A 23,231-nucleotide genomic window follows, 5' to 3' on the forward strand; every position below is an offset into this window, starting at 1 on the left:
TTCAATTTTGTAAACAAAATTCTCACACTTACAAAAGCGGTTAGAGTATAAAAGTCTGAGGAAAATGAGATAAAGATGAATGTGACAGGATTTAAAAAGAGTAGTAAACCTCCCCTTTTGGGCATTTGATATCACGAGGCTACCAGAAGATGAATGAGAACTTTGCACTAGAACAACCTCATGAGATACAGCAACTTTTACAGTACCAGAAAACACCTTCAGCAACGGAGAACAAAACGGACAAAAACTGCATCTTCAGTGTAAGGCAGAATCTGGTTATCACAGTGACTAGTTCTGATACATATATGCAAACGATCACCATGATCACATACTGTCTTCATGCGTCTTTTCGAGTAAACCGAAGGAACTTACAAGTAATGTTAAAGTTTGCAGCATCATTTTGACTGTACCAGTTACCATGGCTGAGCTTATAGGCCATATTGTAACATTACATACTGTACATTGAATATGTAAAGTCTGTTGATTTAAAACACCACCAGTTTACTGGCACGAAAAAGTTTAAAGCAGTTATTCACTAGTTACTGCCTTTTGAATCTTTTCAAATCATTTGACACAGTTAATTAATCTCTTTGAATCATATATTGCACATTTTAAATGGATAGTTCACCCAAAGATGAAGGTTCTGTCATCATCGCCTCATGTCGTTTAAAACCTGTACGACTTTCTTTTTTTGTGGAACACAGAATATATTTTGAATAAAGTCTGGCCTTTTTTTCTCTCTCTCTCTCCATACAAAGTCAATGGGGTCCAAATGTATTGTTTTGGACCGCATGGACAAAAATATTTCTTCAAAATATCATCTGTTTTGCACAGAAAAAGTCATACAGGTGTGGAACAGCATGAGGGTGAGTCAACGATGACAAGATTTTCATTTTTGGGTGAATATCCCTTTTAAGCTGTATCAAATGTGTCCTTTGATATTAGGATTTCCAGTTAGACACATTTCAACTAGATTAATTTGATCATCTTGAGCCACATTATCACTGTTTAAGCTGTACAGCTATCTGAGCACGGTGAGACGAAACTAGACATCTATTAAACATTACAATCATATGTTCAGACTGCACTGAAGTACATTTGTGTTCATGTCTAAAAGCCCTTAAAATGGGGAGGATTAACACTCCTTTTTAACCATTACTGCTCTTAAAAGCACGAAACATTTGCGTAGGAAAATGAATCAGATCATGACAAACAATGCTTTTGGTGGTATATGCATGTATAAAAGTGCATAAAATAAATATTTGTAGTAAAAGAAAAAAAGGAAAGTAACAGGCATGTACGGTGTGCATCAGGAGGAGGAGGAGGGGCTTCTACAGGAAATGAAATGGAAGAACACATGATTGAACCACGAGGGATCGTATGTAGTGTCACATTCTCTCACATAGAGCTAAAGGAATCCATGATTGCTGAGGTGTGAGTGTATTATCCTAAGAAATGATGGGCTGCTTGCTCAAAAGGTCGAGGCAGCACTGCTTTCCCATTTTCCCCTAGCATGTGGTGGCAACATTCTCAGCAATCTCTTCCCAGAGGATGGGCTTTGAGAAACAGGGTCAAGTGTCCCACAGACATGCTGCTTCTCTCCCTTTTAATCACACCGATCTCAAAGAAGGACAAATGAACATCATATACCTAAAGATTACAGCCTGTCCATCCGGAAAGCGTCTTCTGTTGCGGGGTCGGCCAGAACCATGTCTGGATCGTTGAGCATGTGCAGGCCGTCCAGTGTCAGCGGATCGATTTTCAGCTCATCCAGGGGGAACTGGGAATCTGCGTCAAAGCTCATGTCACCTGTTAGGGAGTTGGACAGCTCTTTGGATAGGCTTGGAGGAGACTTTAACTAAAATATGCTTAATATAATAGGTTCAACTTTTAGAGCAGGGGTCTCCAACACACTACCAGTAGCTGGTCTAATTCGAGGTAGTTCGCCAATACGTACTTTTCATCCAATCAGAGTGAGCTAAAATTGAGCTAAAATTGTCCCAGCCCCTCAAATCAAGTATTCATTTGACACATCGGCCGTGAGGTTATTTTTTTATTTATTTAACATGCAGATGCAATTACAACATAACAGAATAACAACCAACAATAGGAAAAAAATACCGGGACGGCTAAGTTTCAATCAAGCATGTCATCACGCTTACTCGGCTACAAGGCAGTATTAACTACAAAACTTGGTTTGTATCAGGATGAGTAAAGACAGCATTCAAGCAAAAAAAAAAAAAGAAAGGAAGTAAAAACCATACGATTTTCATGAGGAATGGGACATGTTTTTTTGTCGTTTTTTTAAATGTTGGTGAAAGATGTTTGTGCCTAACCTGCGGCGCTAGTATATAACAGACGAAGGCCAGTGAGTGCTGTGCGTGTAAACCTCACTCCCATAATCTCAAGAGGCGTTCTATCGACTGACGCTAGAGACTGTGGTCTTTAGCCTCCTTGTTAGAGCGGCGGGTCCGAGTCCGGCTTAGAGCTTTAGTATTAAAACCGTATTTGATTATCGTTATCTGAAAATCTTGTGGTAAAAACTGTCCAGCATTAAGCAAAGTTAGACAGTCTTGCACAGGAACAGCATGGAGTGTAGGTTTAGTTTTTGTGAAAACATGACAGAAGACAGAGTGCTGAGAGGAATTATATGAAAGAATGTATGAATTATATGAATGTATCTCTAAGGGGGAACCAACTGTCTTCACAAAAGTTTCGATAGCATTTGCTTTTCATCTTCACTCCAATACCTAATAAAGCAGTGTTTATAAGCGCAGCTGCTGTTCCATAAGCGGCACCTACTGTCAGAAAGTGGACTTACATTTTCATTCAGCCTGTCTGACATTTTTGTTTAGACCAATGTGAAAATCGGACCAATTTCTTTTTACATTTTAACCGGTAAATGGAAATTAAGCTACTGTGCGTTCTCAAGATCTCAACACTTCAGATAATAACGCATTGTTTATGTTTATGAATTGTTTTTTAAACTTTTTTTTAACTTCATTTGAACATGTAGTACAGGTTGGTAGATAACATGTTATGTTGTAAGGCACCTGTATGTTACACGTTTTTATATGAATGTTTATGCAACCAAAAAGTGTATAGTGCCGTTAATTAAGTTTGTTAGTCGGTTTTCGGCATAAAACTTGAAATGACTTTAGTGTGTCGTGTTAGTACTTTTTAAATGTTTCCAGCACACTTAATACCGTGATAGCGGTGATCATTTTGGTCATTATGATCGTGATATGGAATTTTTCATACCATTTTATCTGTAGATATGATGCACTATAAAAACCAACTATAGTTATGTGTAGACGACTACACTATAATATGCAAAGTACAGTGTTCCATAAAGAACTGCAACTCTGATTCTGTTCTTTTCTCTGACATTAAAGAGTGACGTGTATACCAAAACTCTATCAGGGGTATATCATCATGGATTGTTGTTAATTTGAGAGTTATGATACATTTAAGAGATTTAATTTAAGAGACATGAGTAGCTCTCAGCCACTTTCATTTTTAAAAAGTAGCTCTCAAATGAAATATGGTTGGAGACCCCTGTTTTAGAGGGACCTCTGTGATGCTAGACTTCACGGCAGCATCATCAGCACATGTACAACAAAGGATCATGCAATATTATGCAATCTCTAACTGGGGCAGGTGCAATACCTGTGAGAATGATGTTGGGGATGTTCCCATGGCTGCTGTAGCTGAGCTGCTGCATATCCTGCAGGTTGCCGTGGCACCCAGTGAGGTTGAGCATCGCAGCTTGAGAGTAGTTTAGAGTGGATCCCTCACTGTACAGACTGTTTGAGCTGATGGAATTCTCAATCATGTTGAACTGCTCCAGCTAAGGAATCAAAACAAACTCAATGACTATAAAGTGAAGGTTGAAGGAGACAATCAAAGGAAGAAACATACAGTTCTTCTGTTAAGATAAAAAGAAAAAATACAGTCCTTGTCACTGGGTATGCACAAACCAAAAACAAAGACATTTAGCATATAATCACATTTGTTAAATGCAGTAGCATTTCATTTAATATTAGACGCAGCACAAACCGTTTTCAACACTAATAATAAGAAGAAATTGTTCTTGAGCGCCAAATCATCATATTATAATGATTTCTGAAGGATCGTGTGACACTGAAGACTCGAGTAATCATGCTAAAAATTCAGTTGTGTCATCAGAAATAAATGCCCCTTCAAAAATATATCAAAGTAGAAAAAAGTTATAGTAAATTGTAATATTTCACAGTAACTTTTTTTTTTTTAAATCAAATAAATGCTGCCTTTAAAGTAACTTTTGTTACTTTGTTACAAACTAAATGTTACAGTCTCCACTGTAGTTGTCCACTAGTAAAAACATAGTTTTATCATTATTAGTGTACGACAGCAAACATAACGTTACCTCACGAAGATAGCCATCGGTCACCATGCTTATGTTGATTATACCAAATTGCAGGGGTGGGCCGCAATACTTACCTACATGATAGATTGGTATAAACGTGAAAACTAGTATACATTTTGTAGTATACCAGTATAATCGTTTACAATTGTGGCCTGACAGACGGTGGTTTTCTGCGCATACACATGCAAATCGCGCACATTTTTACCCTTATTTTCAGATAAAATTAGACCTTCATAACTGACTGCAAGGAGTTCACCTGGCAGCATGCTTGAGGTCTCCATCAATAGGCCAAGCCCAGAAGAATCCAATGATTAAAGGGCTTTAGAAATGTTTTCAGAGTGCAAAGTTTGCCAGTAGGAATTGTATAATAATAAATACAATAAATATGTATTACATTTATTATTCTAGAAACAAATTAATTCAAAAGTAACATCTTTCGATACATATTTTTGATGGTTCAAATGTATACTCTACATGTTTGACCATTATAAACTATAATTTACTATATGTTGTGTATGTGACTAATGTACCCTACCATCACCATTTATATATTTGCAACCAATAAATAAATGACTAAAGCACACTTTTTTTTTTTACAGGATAACAAATTTCTTAATTTTGCTCTCAAAATGCACCAGATTTATGCATTTAGACTTAAAATGTACAACATTTTCTTACAGGGAAGTCATGCCCCTGGAGTCTGAACATGATGCAGATTCAAACAAAAAAAAATTATGCAGGTTGGATTCAAATCTATGTCCCAGTACATCTCTTTTGTGTCTCTTATGTGCCACTACTAAAGAATAGCTCACAGGGAACCCTACACTTGTCATCCTAAAGCTTTCAGCTGCCCTCTAGTGGCTCGTACATGTAAAGAGCAATTGTTCCTGGATAGGTTAGTTCTTCACATATTTCTTATATTTCAGATCTTCTCCATTTCTACTGTCCTGGGAGAATGCTTAGATCCTCCACCCAGCTATTATTGATTGTTCCAAAATCTCAACTTAAATCCAAGGGTGACAGGGCTATCTCAGTTCTTGGTCCAAAGCTCTGGAATTCCTTACCTTTTTCCATTAGATCATCCCCTACGCTATTTAAATCATCTCTAAAAACATATTCTTCTTCTCAGGCTTATGCTTAAACTGATAACACTTTTAGTTTTAATTGTTTTATTTGCTTGATGATGTTTTGTATTAAATCTATTATTTTCTGATGTTTTTCTTCTGATATATTTTATTAGTATTTCAATTTTATTGTATAATGATATTTTGTTATGTCTGTTGTGCAGCACTTTGGTCAGCATTCATGTTGTTTTAAGGTGTTATATAAATAAATGTGACCTTGACTTTAGATGAACAAATAGAACTGCGTTAAAACTTGATATGCGTCTTAAAAAAATTCCAGATGGGCTGGAGCAGCTAAAGTACGATTCAACTTATTTATACTGGACATAGTGGCCTCACCTGCTGAGACAAAGCGCTGGTCTGCCGAGGAGACAGCTGCTGGTCGTAAAAGGCATCACCAAAGACACTTCCGAGAATGGATGAGTGCTAAAATGAGAACACATTATTATTAAAATCACCATCCATGAAAAGGCTAAAGATAATCAATACAGATCACTGACTATCACACAGGCCTTAAAATAATATTCTCAGCCCATGACAGGATTAAAATCAATAAATAAAAAAAATTGACATTCTGCGTCAATTCATGATGCAAGAAAATTGACAACATCAATTCTGTATCACCATGTTTGACAAAGACATTTTGGCTAATTTCAAACAAAAACATGTTGCGCTGTATGGAAATGTAACACTTTGTTAAAGCAACAGATAGGCAAAAAGCTAAACCTAACCCAGTATCTAGTACAAGAAAGAAATGGGGGTAAAAAATTCACACAATGGACATCACTACAGTCATATTCTTTTCATATGTCATAAGACTTTTGACTAAAAAAAGTCATATGACTTATGAAAAAATAATGCCACAGTGAGACTGTGGGACCCATCTGAGTAGTCAGTGGACTCTAGAGCAGTGTTCACTGCCAAAGGCGGAGTAACTAAAATACTTATATAATTATGTGTGATAAATATGAACTAGCACAGAATCTTTAACCCTTTTTAGCCCCATTAGTGGATTAAAACAGAGCAGATATAACTCAGATTGATAAAACTCAATGTTGCATTTTAGGTCTGGCTCATAATAACATGCATATAGTACAATATTAATTTATATGAATTAGATTGCAGAGCCATTAAAAATAATCATTATTAATTATTTATGGAATCATTTAGTTTTATATTACATTTTCAGAGGCTAGTAGTAGCAAGTTAGCTTTGAAACCATAAGATCCCACCCTCCCTTTAGAGCGTCTCCAAAGCCACACATGAACACACACAGCAGATTCTGCAAAGCATCACGAGACGGCGTTAAATTACCTCATGTCTCAAAGCACATAACATTACAATAATAATGAACGTAAAAAACGTACAGAGCTCCACTTGTACCACCTGACTGCTACAGTTTGATTTCGGTATTGGCCGTGTTGACATAGAAACGCATAAATCACAGCACGGGTTGCCACCTCTTAATTACAGGTAATTATTACGACATGGCGTGAACGCAGCATAAGCTTGTTGTTTTGGTTCAGGAGGAACTGTTAATGGTCTCTGATGTTTGTTTTCGGCGCTCAGTGACTGTCTGTCTACATCTGGGTCTGAAAGCTTAGGGAGCTGACTTGTTGCATCGCTGCCCTATCAGGCAATGACTTTGCAGGCAGTGTTTGTGCATGAATGTACCTCATGAAATAGCTTTAAGCGGTATGCTTCAACTCAAATGACAAGAAAATTTGTATTTTAGAAGCAAATTCCCAGCCCACATTCATCCTCTCGAATGGCACGGTTATTGCAGAGCGCAGTTGAAGTGAAAAAACGCACAAGGTTCGCTATGTAGAGCGATCACCGCTGCTGCACGCACCAGTATTCTGGAGGGTTTGGTTATTTAAAAAAAAAAACGTAATGACAGAGAAGAGGATAATAATGTTTTCATAGAATTATTTAATATGTATTTGTTTTAATAAAATATTGTTAAACTCCTGAAACGAATAGTGGAACGTTGGTATATTTTTTTGAAAATTGGATCTTCTGAGGTCCATTCGGTAAAAGCACATTTACTAATATCAAGACCCAACCCATGTCCAGGGCACTCAAAGTTTTGGACCCGATCCGGCTCGGATCTCACCCCGGGTTTTAAAAAAATTTGGTCTTCTGACTTACACAGAAGATATATATGCATTTATTTAATATTTTATTGATTGCTATCGGGATGTGAAAAGAGTTTCAACCAGTATAACCAAAACAATTTATAAAAAACATTGCCTACCCTAGCTTCAATGTAGCCTAATATTGTATTTTTTTTCTCCACAAAAACAGGGAGAGGTTTGCACTATTCTAAAAAATATATTTATTTTTCACACAAAAAAAAGGCCTTTGGCTGAAACAGTTTTTTTTAATTATCTTGCTCCAAAATAATAAGATATTATTAGAAAATAATTTTTTTCAGAATGAGGCCCTCTTCGTCGATTTTGGCTGATTGGTCGCAGAGATGCAAAAACTAATTCTAACACTGTCTAGCAGTACCAGATACAGGGAGTTAAAGACCCCTGAATTACCAAGTAAGATACAAAGAACTATACAAAAGTCTAATTTCTAATTATTACTCTCTAAATCTGCAAGTCATTAATTCAAAGCATTAACATTTCATTAAAAAATAAATTTTAAAAGACAATAATCTTGTGTCAAACTGACACAACCAGCAGTTATGCTCAAAATGCACAATATCAACATGATCCGGTGAAAGGATATGTAACAGCAATGGCACTTTCAATGAAACTGGCCTATATCGCTACTCAGCATGATACACAGAACGACTAAGTGGTGCTCAGACACACAGCGAAGCAGCCAGGATCAGAGAGACTGGGAGACACGACTGGACTAGGACACACAGAGCGGCTAAAGGGACAGGCTCCAGATCGGCTCCAAACAAAACAAACTACAGGGTGGAAGCAGCGGCTGCTGGGTTCGCCTTACTTGAGGCGAGCCCCCCGGTGAGAAGCCTTGATTGGAGACCGGAGAGGTCGGAGACTGATTGGCCGAAGACCCCACCCTACAGCGGTACTGCTGGAGGGAAGCAGCCTATATGGAACAACACCAAGTTAGACCAACGGAGCCCCTATAGGGCACCTCTGAGACTTTGGCCTGTGGCTCCCAATTTAGTCAGGAAATAATTTACTACAATGTCTCTGATTATTTGGCCATTTAAACTGTTCAGTCTTTACTTGATAGTACCAGTACTGTAAAGACTGAGGAGATGTTTAAAACAGAATAAGCTGAGAACTTAAATGAGAAAGAAAGAACACAGCTCGTTGAAACGTTTTGTTTACACTACCAGTCAAAAGTATGGACATGAATAATTTAATTGCGTTTTTCATTATTTTAAAACCCCTGTCTAAAGGCTTATCCCTAAATTCTTAATTAGTTCTATAGATAAATACGTTTGTCTACATACACTACTGTTCAGAAGTTTGAGGTAGGAATTTTCTTTTATGTAAAAAAATAAAAATAAAAGTCTCATGCTTAAAAAAGGCTACATTTATTTGATTAAAAAAAAGAAAGAAAAAAAAGGTAAAACAGTAATATTGTGAAATACTATTACAATTTACTATAACTGCTTTATCATATTTTTAAAGTGTAATTTATTCCTGTGATGGCAAAGCTGAGTTTTCAGCATCATTACTCCAGTCTCCAGTGTCACATCATCCTTCAGAAATCTTTCTAATATGCTGATTTGCTGCTCAAGAAACATTTCTTAATATTATCAGTTGAAATCAGCTGCTTTTTTAAAATTTCTGATACTTTTTTCAGGATTATTTGATGAATAGAAAGTTGAAAAGAAAAGCATTTATTTCAAACAGAAATCTTTTGAAACATTATGTATTTACTGTCACTTTTAAATCAATTAAAAACATCCTAGCTGAATACATTTCTTAAAAAGAAAAAAGAAAACTTTATGTCATTTTCTTTTTATGTTATTTTTTCTTTATGTTTTTAAATGGATAAAGATGGACCAGAAGGTATGGTACTTATATCTCGCAATTGACCCTTCGCATGGAGTTTGATTGACAGGTGATCTGACATATCCTACTTCGCCATTATGTCCGACAAAGCAGTCAGGAGAGTTGGTAGATTAACATGGGAGGATTTGAACTTGAAAAAAAGAGTGTACTGACACCTTTCCGCAGTTAAAACAACATTCCTTTTTATGTTCATTCATGTTTATTTGATGCTATAAATGCTATATGATTCTAAATAACTAGAAGGAAGAGATGATCAGTTCACGAGCAGCTTTAACTGAGGCTCTACAGCGATCGGTCAGACACAAAACGGTATTTATTGTTTAAATTTCTTTTAAAAAATGACCAACTTTGAAAGGTGAGACTTTGTTTAATATGTTTAATATCGAAAGTAACCGAAAAGTTACCTGATCTGTCCTGTCTGTCAGCGTGTTGTCAGTGTCCTCTCTGCTCCACAATGTATTTTTTACTGCGTGAGAACATGGTGTGGCGTGAGAGCGGCGAAGCTTGTCGGACATAGCGACAGTAACTAAGGGGGGCGGGTCTTTGCGAACGGTCAATTTTGACTATATCAGTTAAAAAAATAATTGTACAATTGAGAGAATGAGCAGGTTGTGCAGAGGGAAAGGTAGGTGATTTAAAGCTACACTGTGTCATTTTTTAAGTTGATTCTTAGCAAAAACCACTTTGCTCTTTCAAAATTTTATGTGCTCATTAATGTATAATTATTTCTACCAACTAATCAAGTATTCTCGTAAGCGTAGAATCTGCCATTTATAATACATACGGGTGAGCTGCTCGAATGGCGGAGGCCATGTTGCGCCTCCATCTTGAAAATACATTAGCCAAAGATGGACATACCTGGAAATTCAAGCTTCGCCCTTCGCGTTTTTACGCTCAGTGGCACCGTGACGAATGCAAGGGCAAGATTACTTGCGACTGCCGGCAGATTTGAAATAATACAGCCATCGTAGGAGTTAAAACGCCCTCGGAGAGGGAGGGGCTAGAAAGTAATATTCAGTTGGTAGTCGTATACAATTTCATAGCTAGATGGGAGTAATTCCTACACAGAGTAGCTTTAAAATAATCTAATATATAAGACAATTTTCATATATATATATATATTCTCTATTATTACCTATTTTTACAATAGGTAGGTTTGCCCAAACATTTGACTGGTACTGTATTCGTGATTATTTTGAATGTCATTTAGTGCCCTGTGAGATCTTATTGACAGACCGTACATACCCAATATCTAGAAATGCACTGCAGCTCTATGGAGGTAAGTGCTGAGATGTGATCTTACCGTGTTAATATCCATGCCCACAGAGGTTTGCGTCTGGCTTCCTGAGACAGGTGGCAGCTGGGTGTTCTGCTGGAGATGAGAAAGTCCACCCACAGTCTGCGTCTGTGTGGACGGCTGACTGAAGAAAGCATACTGAGCCAACTGCTGCTCAAGCGTCATAGCATCTATCGCCACCTCCTATTTACCATAGGTCCAGATTGAGACAGTCTATTAGCATCTGAGGAAGTAATGTTCCACCTGTAACACCACCTTAAATCTGCCCTTCTCAGCAGCTGGAGGTATGAGAGCAGTGTTACCTGTGCTGATAGAGAGAGCGGTGGAGAGATGGTGGGCGACAGCTGCTGAAGACTCGGATGTTGCTGGGAGTCTGTGTTAAGGATCAGAGGAACTACATTCTCATGCCGGCGCTGAAAGCTCACTGTCGACGTGGACTGGGCTGAGAAAACATGTCACACATCAAATGCTGAATTAATAGTATCCATTTAAAAATCCATTTATGTATGATATCATTCAATTGGAAATATTAGACATTTGCAGACACCGTTATTAGTTTTACCCAGAAAGAGACAAAGGGGCATTAATAGATATTATTATATTAATAGATTTTATAATAATATATAGATATTATTAATACAATATATCTTGCCCACAAATGTAACTTAATCATCATTAACGAGTATTATGACAGTAACAGCACGACATCTTTGCACACAGAGTGCATATCCTAATTCATATCCTATAATTATCTAATAGAAATTGTAAAACATAAGTAAAAACATTTGGTAACAATTTACTTAAAGCCTTAATGTATTTGGTATTCATAATGTAAGATTTAATGCATTTGAAAAATGATGTTATTTCAACCAGCGCAAATACCTGTATTTACTTCCTGTTTTCGGTCGAAGTCCGAAGTAGTCGATTGTCGAGTTCACGCGCATAGGTTTAGTTACATGATCACGCGCGTAAACTCGACAATCGACTACTTTGGACTTCGACCCTAAAACAGGAAGTAAATACAGGTATTTGCGCTGGTTGAAATAACATCATTTTTATTCATATCTTTCACATCTACTGCAGTCAGATTCACCGTGTTCACTCTAAAAGAATCACTCACATGGCTGGGCACTTGTAGTGACACATCAAGGATGTTAAGAGGCTAAAAGCTGGTTTAAAACTTGCCCCATTGAAGTCAACAGGGTGCAAATTTTAAAAAGAGGATAACACAGTGTAGGCAACACCGATTTTTGTCGTTGTTCTCTGTATTGACAGCACTCCAAATTTACAAAAAAATGAGCTCAATGTTAAAATTGACCGGAGTTCTCCTTTAAAACGCGTTATGATATTTGCAGATTCCTTGTTACATCTGAAATTGGTTGTTTGTCATGCGTTTTAATGCATTATACTTTAATAAGGTGTGTTCAATGAATAGATAAGTAATATAATGTATTATAACTGTGGTTACAATTATTCATGAGACCATACAATGCATTACTTACAAGGCATAATTAATGCATTCAAAATACTTTTATGATGTATTATATACAAATGCTTTAAGTAAAGTGTCACCAAACATTTTTTTTAAATCCTTACCCAACCCAGTAGATTACAAATGCGTGGGAAAAATTGTTAATTCATTGGTTTAAAATGAGTGGGATCCCTGAAGAACATTCAGCCATTAAACTTTCTGGAACTGTAAAACTTTTTAAAACTTTAATTAGAGATTCTTCTCAAACTTTGTCATTACAGCAGATAATAGGTTACAGCAGGAAACCTATTATCCTAAATGGTGGGAACCTCTGAATACTGGTCAATGGGGAGAACCACTGTCCTAATGCGTATCCTTGTCAGAATCACCTTGGCTTGCAGACGTGAGGCCCATGTGAGTGTTGGACAGGTTGCCAGTGCTGTTGGAGGCACTGAGAGAGGATGAGGAGTCATCAGGGTCCAGAGGTGTGGGGAGAGGAGGGGGAATCTGGATGTTGGTCAGGTCTGGCAGAGAGCCGCCCGTGTTGTGTGCCACTGGGATTAGAGATGAAGTCATTTCCTGATCTGGAGACGGAAATATGCTGGGGAAATGACACGAGGGATGTTAAAACGAACCAGGATAAATAGATATGTCAACAGAAAAAGCCCATAGTACTGATTATGATATGATAAAACAAGGCTGATATAAAGGAGTAGGTCTGTCTAGATAGCTGTTGGGTTGAATAATAAATGGATAATTGTTTGCTCAAATGAATCTTTGACTCTCCAAATTGAATGGTCCTTAAATATTAACCTATCATCTACTTTAAACTTTATCAGCTTCAAAAAGAAAATCCAATGGAACCACACTTACTTGATTCCAGGTATTTTGTTTGACTTGTGCCTTGGTGAAGTATTCTATGAAGAAGAAAAAAACGACAAATAATTTGTTGATAAAAGATCACATGAAAACCATAGTAAAGAAATCTATTTTAAAATGTACCTTTTTGTGATCCCATATCAGCTTTTGACATTCTTTGTCCATGTCACTTTCAGCTTCCCCTGTTCCTGGCATAGTGAGAAGAAAAACTAGTACATAGAGAGGGATAAAATCATACGCTGAAACAAGTGTGGGGGACATTCTACAGGATATAGTTCACAGCAACCTTTAACCTGGCATTAGATCATTGATGAGAGCATTTAATAAGATCATGAAATGAAATAAAATAAAAACCTTGTTTTGTCTGAAAATCTTGAGACCCTCCTGCAAAAACATCTTGTGGGTTCAAAGTGCTCTGGTGCAGGGCAGAGTCTGAGTTGGTCCTACAGAACAAGCACAAAGAAATTCAAGAATCACATGATGTAAGATTATATTGTACCACAACATGCTGATTCAAATGCACAATAGTGGTAAGAAGATATAAACAAACATTTGATAATTACTGACATTAAATAAGCAAACTACCTTTTAGCAAGCTATCTTAGAAAACGTTACAATCACATTTTTAACTGTAAAAAAAATAAAAATAAAAAAAATCATACAGAGCATATTATGGGTGCTCTTTCATTTTAAGAAGCTATTAAGGATGATTAATATTTTTGTTGCAATATTAGTATCAAAGGCTATATCATAAATCATAAAAAAAATACACAATTTACAGTTAATGGGGCTATATGTACGTTTTTTTCATATATTAATAATTTTTTGTATTGCCAATTTGTCATTTGAATTACCTCATCTGTCAACATAATGCCGGTGAATAACTGAGCTTGTGCACTCATATCCACATCTCTATGACCAGATGCTTTCTTAACTGCCACTTTCTCACAGGCTTTGTATCATAAATGTTTAAAAACTCTGCTCCTTTTTTATTTTGTATTGCCTGTGCATAAATTCACTGGCTTCCGCGGCAGATCACACTGTAAATAAGCAGGTAATCACTTACTATAATGTTCTCCGTGTTTACTTCCGTATGGCAGCGTGCGGCGTGACGCCTTTTTAATCGTTCTTTTGCACATGCGGGTCAGTTCAGGACCAGGATTGGTTCACATTGGAATCTGATATTGGCCACATTTAAAACAACAATGTGAACAGCTAAACAAAAAAAATTATAGATTAAAAAATTAAGCACTAAGGATCTCAGTGTGAACGTAGCCTAAAAGTCGCTCTCGGCAGCCAGGACGCGTCTGAATGTCCGTTAACAGTAGGCTATATCGCTTAGGAAACGTCTCCGCGGTTAAATGGCGAGAGAAACCCTGACACGCATCTGCAAAGCGACGGATGGCAAATAAAACGTCATCAGCATGCTAGTGGTAAACGAATAGAGCAAGATTGGCGGTAAGTAGTTTTAGCGCCATGTCGCGTTGATCAATACGCTATTTAATGTGGCATTTTTATTGGCTAGTCAGTAGACGTAGGTCGTAGCAGCAAACATGTAGTGAGAAGATCAAACTAAATTTCGGAAAATTATCGCCGGCTATCTTTGTAGGACCGTGACTTTGTACGTAAGACCGTGACAACGGCCGTTTTTGAACCTCTCTCACTGTACTACATAGGTCCACCGTTTAGGAGCCACGACCACAGAAATCACCACAATTGGTCATCTTTCGTCAGACAGTCCAAAATCCTACAATGTGTACCAGGCATTACATGTGCGCACCAGTGCGAGCACGGCCAATAATTTGATGGCTGCAGTTCACGTAATGGCCACCGGTGTCACTAAAAACAAGGGTTTCTGAATTCTAGCCTACATACAGCCCCTTTAAACAACTTAAAAATTACAATGTTACAATAACAACTATATAAACTATATCGGAGTTCATTATTTGAGCTATCAAAGAGCTATGAAGAATAATTATTGACATGCAATTTTAACAGCTATCTAGCATATTAGTCCAGCACATACAGCATATGTACACTCTTTAGCAGACTGTGCGAGTATAAACTCTCACCTCCTCCAGCTGGTATCAGGTGGTGGTGACAGATACACAGAGGCATATGGACAGCTATCAATGTGAGATTCAGCATTAAGGACTTCATAATGCCAGTATAAGTAAAATCACAGAAACTTTAAACAACTATGTTTTTGTATGGCACACAGAGCAAAGCAGTGCAATAATTCTGTCTGCATTCATGACTAGACACATCAAGGATATTTGACGGCCATGTTTGTCCACAGAGAGGGGTCTGCGGTGTGGCGACGTGTTGCGATTCCTGTCCCGATAGACCCTGTCCACCAACCCATGGTGACGAGTCGTTCTACTTGTGTCCAATACTGAATTCTGAAAAGGAGTCTGATAAGGCTGCACGATTAATTGTTAAAAGATCACAATTTTGATTTCAACACCCACACGATCTTATTCCTAAATGACAATGATTTGGCAATGTCTATTAAACCTTTGATAAGTACGATCACAGCAAATATTCAAATCTGCATTGGTGCTGCCCTGAGCCAGAGAGAGCAGCTGTACTGTATAGGCAGGGCCTCACACTAATTGTTTGCCACAGCTGCCAATGGCCAGCGACTTAAGAAACTTGACATAAATATTTTTTTTACCAACCATGAAACATAGATCAATTAGTTAGACAATTAATCCTTAAAGTTACAAAAGTTGCAATCAAGAGCAAGAGCAATGAGTGATTGTTCTGTCTTTTGTTGTTTGACTAACATTAAAAAGACAGACAGCAGCAGGAACATTAGAATGATGTCACACATGGGTCCAATATACCAGGGGTTGGCAACCTATGGCACACATGCTTCACAAACAGTCTTCTCAACCACACAGTATCGTTATTTTTGTGTAATATAGAAATATTAAAATGATCACAGAAGTACTGGGATAAAAGTCATAGTTTGGTTATAAACACTGATGTCTACAGTAGCAATCAAAATAAAGTAAATCACCTTTGGAAAGTAACTTGATGCTTCAAATAAAGATTAATTACATTGTTACACCAGTAGGTGGTGACAAGTGACTGTTAAAAATGTATTTGTCATCGAATTATTCTCTCAAGAGATTTGTTCAAAAACGCTGATTAATCCAGTAATTAAATTATCATTCAAATCACTTTTTTTTTAAATAATTTTTTCAAAATAATTAAATAGACTGCAGTAATTAACATTTTGTCAGGAGCTTTAGTAAATTACATGTTATTTTGTTTAGTTGTCTATTCAGAATTGTGGGAGAATTGTGATCTTTATTTTAAACAAAAAAATTGTTATTCTCAATTCATCAAAAATCATGAAGCTTTAATCATGAAGATAACATTTCCGTACACAACTTGTTTTCCACACATCTATTCATACTCAATATCACCTGCTCCTTACCTGGAAGGAAAGGTCAATGGTGGCGTTTCCAATCTGATTGACATTTGGCAAAGAGCCGCCATAGTACTGTCCTCGGTTCTGACCAAGCTGTAAATACTGGGTCTTCTGTAACTGTAACTGCAAGACAGAAAACAAACATCCAATCAATAAAACTGTGAGATACTAATTAAAGTAAAACTGCCCTGCTGTAAACAACATTCAAGGTTTCCGGGAGTGATATTTCTTAATTGAAAAAGAGCCTACTTCCAATTATAAGTAAGGACACGAAGGAAACCTTGTAACAATAACCATAACTATATTAGCGTCTACACCAGGGATGTTCAACTTCAGTCCTGGAGGGCCACTGTCCTGCAGAGTTTAGCTCCAACCCTAATTAAACACACCTGAACAAGCTAATCAATGTTTTCAGGATTACTAGAAAAGAGCTTTTGTCAGGGTTGAAGCTAAACTCTGTAGGACAGTGGCCCTCCAGGACCGAAGTTGAACATCCCTGGTCTACACCAACATACACTAACGTTCTGATTATAAGCGTTTTCTGCAGTTATGTCGCCTTCCGCTTTAAATTAGGGATGCACGATATATCCGCCACCATATCGGTATCGGTCGATATATTCATATTTAATGTTATCGTCCTCAGGGCTTTACAGTGCAACCATTTCAGTCACATTTGCGACTTTACTGCGTGCGACTGTCAAAAAGTATTTAGGAGTACCAGTGCGACTGAACCAATCAGGCCCGGTGGGGGTGCTAGAGGGAGCACCCTCAGTTGAAACTAATAACAGCAGAATATTGGCCAAACAGATTTTACAAACGTGCCAGTGTGTATAAGTGTTTGCACTCAGGAGAGCATGGAGAGAGAACATGTTTTTTGCAGCATTGAGTAATGTAGCCAATCACAGACATATCTGTTGATTTCTTGAACAGAATGGCCAATCAGAGGAGTTTAAGTTAAAGTCCAAAAGGCTGGAGTATGTTCAGTACTGAGTTATGCAAGCTCGCGGATCCTCTCATTGCAAAAAAGTTCAGACACGATGTAAATAAAAGATTAATTGTGTAGTGTAGACAACTTAATTGATTACAAGGGACGTTTGTGAGATCGCGATTAACTGAGAGATGAGTGATAGCTTTTTAATGATTATATGGAGTTTCTGATGAAAGTCTGATTTTATGCAACAATTTAATAAACATAACGTTAATATTGTGACTTACATTTTAGAAACAGTATTGTCAGATTTTGCTCTATTTCGTCAACGAAAATAGTTCCAAATAAAATCACAGCTGAACCACTGTGCATCAACGAACAAACACGGGTGTTTCGTTTATGAAATAATCTGCGTTTTAAAACGAGTCAATGCCACATTCATAAAGACTGTCGCTTGCTTTGTTCCTGAATTAATCAGCCGTTTGAATGAATCGATTGCATGAATGATACAGTGACAAAGACAGTGACTTCACGCCCCCTACTGGCAGTTTTAGATTCATTTTTAAAGTATAATTTCCGTTATTGAAATCGTTTAAAAATTCTTTATTCAAAACCTTCTATTTAAAACATTAATCTCATAACATTGTTATCATGAATTTGAATGCATTCATGCCACTTCTGAGCCTCATTGGTGCAAATACGCCACCTCTGCAGTGCAAATATGAATTTTGTTGATACTAATTTAATTTGATTAGTAACTTATTCTTACTGATTGTGTCTTATTATTCTAACTCAATTTATAAATAGAAATGTATGAATTTGACAAAAAAGATGACACATTTAATAAGGTTAGAAAAAGCACCCTTACAAAGGTTAAAAAAAAAAAGGCCCGGCAAGTAATTTTAAGGAGTCGAATATCGCCTCATAATGGGAAGGTTAATTTCTGTCATTGATCAGAAGGTGCTCCTAAATTTTTGCCCATGCTCCTAAAAAGAAAGGTCAGCGTAGAACCCTGGGCCTGATAAGAAAATGTGGCCGATATATTAAAGCCGATAAATAATGGATTATTTCCTTCAGTTGAGACACTTCAGATGTTCTTCAGACTAACCCTAACTGTTCGCCATGATGGTTTTGAATTGCCTGAAATATGAGTGGAATCACTTCACAAAAAAAGAGAGGAAAATACAGTTAAGAGCAACATGTGCAGTGCAAGTCTGTCAAATAGGCTACATAAAATTATAATGAGAACTTGTGTGCTTGGGACATGGCTTTTAATGGTGAGACTTTTTGTTTTTGTAATCAGGCTCTCAAATTTGATAACATTTTATTTAGATTTATCGGCCAATATTATATAACGGTAATATAAAGAATTACCGGTTATCAGCCATAATTTTCATGTCGGTGCATCCCTACTTTAAATACTTGAGCCGAATGGATTCTGATTAGCCGTCAATATTTATCGTTCATCGGATGGAAAATTATGCATTAATACATCACAATGCGGCATACATATTTTATATAATGTTAGAAGCACCTGAATTTAAACAGTAACAAGAGAAACAATCAACAAAAACAAAACAGAAAATCTGAGCATAACTTTGAAATTAGTAGCATTTAGTCTTAATCTTGGGTGGGATGTTAGTTAAGCAGTGCAGGCTTGGTCTGTGTCTTGGTCTGATCACAACCCTGTCATCAGTTTGCTGGATTCCTTATTTTGGCATAAGTGCACTGGGCAATAAATCTGAACTGAGCTAATAGCCTACGTTGTTGTTTATTGCTAAATTATTCATTGAGAGCATGTAAACATAAATACAAACATTGAGGTTTAGCCTTTCAGTAAGGAATGACACCATGAAATGAACATTTAGATTAACCTTGATTAAGTTACAGTCCAGCTATAATGGCGAGTGACTGTAATGTGGCTGTCAAAACACACGCTCAATCCATTCACACTCATCCACTGCAGATGTGAACATGGCAACTTTTATAAGGCCTCGTCGTGACCGTCTGTTATTATCAAACATCTCAACAGCATCCATTGGAAGGCAATCCATTAATCAACGCTAGAGACAAACGCGCACTAGAGGGGCGTTTGTTATTGTTTACGTCCAGACAAGCGGGTTCCGTGCGTGTCGTATCAACATAAATTCTGCCCCGCACCTCGGGCTGCAAACGAATGCTGCCATAAAAGAGAAAACAGACACACTTACACGGGCCGCCCGAGTAATACTCAGGTCTTTCATCACCTCCTCGAACGCAGCTGTCTCTTCCGCTTGCTTCTGGTTGTGTAACGCGATCTTCTCGCTGAATTTTCGCGGATTATTCGAGGTCGCCATGTTTCTCTCCTCCTGAGCTCCGCTCTGGTGGTTCAATGAGACGCTGCTGCGTGCGCGCGTCCGTGCGCGTGGGCGTATGAACCATGGTATGAACACGCACATCTGGAGCGCGCGAGTTCTCCTCGTCTGTTCTACAGCCAATATTCGAGGATTATTATGTGTGCTGTGAATGAATGAAGATTAGGAGTGGGAATAAGGTGATGCTGATTCTGACTCATTCGGTTCCATAAACGATTCTTTAATACCTTTGAGGAAGAAATATTAGGGAAAAATCCAGTTAGGCTAGGCTATGCACTCAGCAGTCTGTTAAATTATGACATTATTTCCGATTTAAACAGATATGCTATAATAAATTAAAATATTTAAAATGCGTTTTTCTTAGACGTTTATGCAATACAATTATTGGCCCTAACTATAAAATAAAATAAACAAAAATGTAGTAGTCTGGCTATACCCTACCTATCATATTTCACTCAATTATTTTCGTAAAAATATAGCCACCGAAAAGACGAGTCTTTATTAACACACACACACACACACCTCAAACAACTTTTGTTCATTGATGGATTAATTCCTAACTGTTTTGATTAACTAAAATAACAGTTCGTTCGGGAATCACACAAGTATCGTTAAAAAGAACCGGCCCATGGGAGTCGTACGTTCGGGAGTCGGAATACACATTCTGATCTGTGTTTTTACTCAGTAGGCTATAAATCTGACTCTGTTGCTGATTCACTTTAAAGAATCGACTCTTAACCATGCTCTTAACCCATTTGTGCCCACATTTTTCTGAATGGTTTCTTTCATGCATTGAGTATAGTCGTGTTAATAGTGCCATATGAACATCACTCTAAAAAAATGGACAAATCCAAACGTTGGGTTAAAAATGTAATTAAAAAATTTAACCCAAAGGATGGGTTTGTCCATATTTGACCCAAAATTGAGTTGACACAACCCAGCATTTTTTAGAGTGTATTCTGCATTTATTTTCCCCAGGTTTTTTTTTTTTCTTGAAAATCGTATTTGAATGTGCGGCAACTATATTTGCCGGTGGGCAAATATGTTGTATGCACCCCCTCAATGTAAAATATGAATAGGAGGAGAACATTTGGCATCATGGAAGAGGTGTTAGTGAGATTCTTAAATCTTAAAACACAACAAACAATAAATCCATTTGTCTTAACCCTTGTGCGCTGTTCGGGGTCTTTTTGACCCACATTTCTAACTTTCATTCATGGATGACATGGATAATTTGACACGGTTCAGTGTAAGATTTTTGCACATCTTTTGGAAAATGCAGTTTTTAAAGTAACAAATTATCACTTTAACCAGTAGATGGCTATTTGCTATTTGACTAACTGAAAGACATCTTTTCACAACTTTTTCCAGTTGTATTCATATACATATTATGAATTAATAATAATATGTAGATATGAATCTAACTGGAAAAAGTTGTGAAAAGATGTCTTTTAGAGCTAGCTCTGCAGCCATCTACTGGTTAAAGTGATATATTTTTTTTACTTTTAAAACGGAATTTTCCGAAATATGGGCAAAAATCTTACACTAAACCATGTCAAATTATCCATGTTATCATAATGAATGAAATTTAGAAATGTGGGTTTCTTTTATAAGGTGAATTTGACATAAAAAAAGTTTTTTTTTATATCTTAAAATATTTTTCTATATATTAAAAATCTTTTTTTTTACATTTATTTATATACATTTTGTGGAGTAAAAATGTCCAAATGTGAAGTAAAAACATTAATAAACTGAGTAAAATGACATTGAAAACAAAAACAAAAAACAATTATTTTGTTACAATATTACATTTTGTTGCCTGGGGTCTCTAAGACTCCAAACAGCCCGACTCTAAACCACAACGAAACACGAAAGTGGTGGAACATAGTTCAGAACAAAGTGCAGCCATACCAGGGCATTGAGTATCAAAAAGTTAAATGAAAATAAATAAATAAATACAAATAAATAGAATGAAGAAAAAATATATATCTATATAACAAACAAAAAAAACAAATAACAAAATGGAAAATAACAAAAATAACAGTGCATACAGATGTCATTTAAAGGGTTAAGTTATGTTTATGCACTAAACAAGACCAATAACCTTGATTTATTAACCTATCAACACAGTATAATCCATTTTCCCATGATATATGTACTTACAAGGCATTTGCCCATCGGCAACTATAGTTGCCGCTTGGACTTTTGACTAAGTATACAAAAAACTATATCTCTTGTAAGATTTGTTTTGTTTGGATGATCTTCATATATGTCAACAAAAAAAATCGTATTATTAACATGAAAATGACCTTTCTTTGGGAGGGTTTGCCTTTGCCATGCCTCGAAGTAGGGATAGGAAGTTGACAGCCTCATGTGACAGGAAGGAAGTGAATACCTTTTTTTTTTTCTTGAAATCCTTTACTTGGTTGTTTGCTTGCATGTCATTGAGACATTAAACATGGATAACATCTAGAAAAATACTTACAAAAGGAAAATAACAACTATACACTGCGGCAACTATAGTTGCCGGTGGGCTTAAATGGGTTTTAAGAGCTATTCGTTTGACAATCAGACTGCGCTGGTGGTCGCGTCACTTGTGTTAAATTCGTACAAACTGTAGATTCATCAGTGTTGTTGAGAATGAAATGTCATGAGATCCTTCAGTTCCCATATTTATTTTTAATTTAAATGTTTCTGAATAAGAACAGTTCTCGGTTCCCAACTCTAACGAAGGGGGGGAACTGTCTGCCAGGTGTTGTTTGATGCCGGGTCCACCCAGACGAATTATTATGCATATTATATAGGCTGGTTTACTAATAAATGCAGCCAACTTACTTTGCAGCCGTCACAGTCAATTTGATCAATGTGAAATGAAACTCATTTGAACTATTTTGTAAAGTAGGCTTCCATTAAACAGAACCATGCAAGCATGTGGAAGGAAGTGTTTTACAGCAGCTGGGTTTTTTTAAATAGAGAAACAGAAGTATAGCTGAGATAGCCTATCAGATGTTGCATAATGCAGTTAGATGTCAGTTTCGTATAGGGTTATATCCAGTAGCCAACCATCAAAGATTTACTCCCACGTTTCACATCAGACAGATATTTTTATTTTTAAGTGATATTGAGGCAAAGAAGAGGTCAAATTATTGCAACCTGAAGGTGGAGCTTTTGTTTTCTAAAAGTGAAGAACCCATTTAGCGTCTGTTGATCTGTCTGAGCAAACCTAGCACTGGAAAATCGAGTTTCTTAGTTTAGTGTTCTAGTTTAGGATAAGTAGTTAAACAGAGCTGTCTGTTTGTCATACTAACACAACATGCA

At 36.9% G+C, this 23,231-nt stretch overlaps 1 protein-coding gene across 5 annotated transcripts; it reads right to left on the minus strand.

The window, feature by feature from the left end:
- Window positions 1–9: 9 nt before the first annotated feature.
- crtc1a (CREB regulated transcription coactivator 1a) lies at window positions 10–20,021 on the minus strand. 5 transcript variants are annotated; one of them, XM_079612377.1, is made up of 14 exons: window positions 19,770–20,019; window positions 16,638–16,754; window positions 15,455–15,603; window positions 15,262–15,315; window positions 13,544–13,632; window positions 13,313–13,377; window positions 13,184–13,227; window positions 12,700–12,911; window positions 11,142–11,281; window positions 10,846–11,022; window positions 8,497–8,601; window positions 5,872–5,958; window positions 3,670–3,850; window positions 10–1,809 (listed from the first exon to the last, which is right to left on the minus strand). In XM_079612377.1, the coding sequence occupies exons 1-14, from the start codon at window positions 19,995–19,997 to the stop codon at window positions 1,658–1,660; spliced, it is 1,800 nt and encodes a 599-aa protein (XP_079468503.1). In that variant the 5' UTR covers window positions 19,998–20,019; the 3' UTR covers window positions 10–1,657. The 5 variants fall into 5 exon arrangements, with proteins under 5 accessions (XP_079468503.1, XP_079468506.1, XP_079468504.1 ...); XM_079612378.1 differs by having other exon boundaries at window positions 737–1,809; window positions 13,313–13,398; window positions 19,770–20,021; XM_079612379.1 differs by having other exon boundaries at window positions 1,518–1,809; window positions 13,313–13,398; window positions 15,262–15,321; window positions 15,464–15,603; window positions 19,770–19,927.
- Window positions 20,022–23,231: the final 3,210 nt, after the last annotated feature.

This window comes from Phoxinus phoxinus, assembly GCF_949152265.1.
Source record: "Phoxinus phoxinus genome assembly, chromosome: 5".
NCBI lineage: Eukaryota > Metazoa > Chordata > Actinopteri > Cypriniformes > Leuciscidae > Phoxinus > Phoxinus phoxinus.

Coding starts and splice junctions, on each gene's coding strand:
- crtc1a (XM_079612378.1), bottom strand. CDS start 19,997: ATGTGCGTGTTCATACCATGGTTCATACGCCCACGCGCACGGACGCGC. Junction 15,604..16,637: donor CCATTGACCTTTCCTTCCAG/GTAAGGAGCAGG, acceptor CAGCCTTATCAG/ACTCCTTTTCAGAATTCAGT. Junction 11,023..11,141: donor CGCTCTCTCTATCAGCACAG/GTAACACTGCTC, acceptor TATGGTAAATAG/GAGGTGGCGATAGATGCTAT.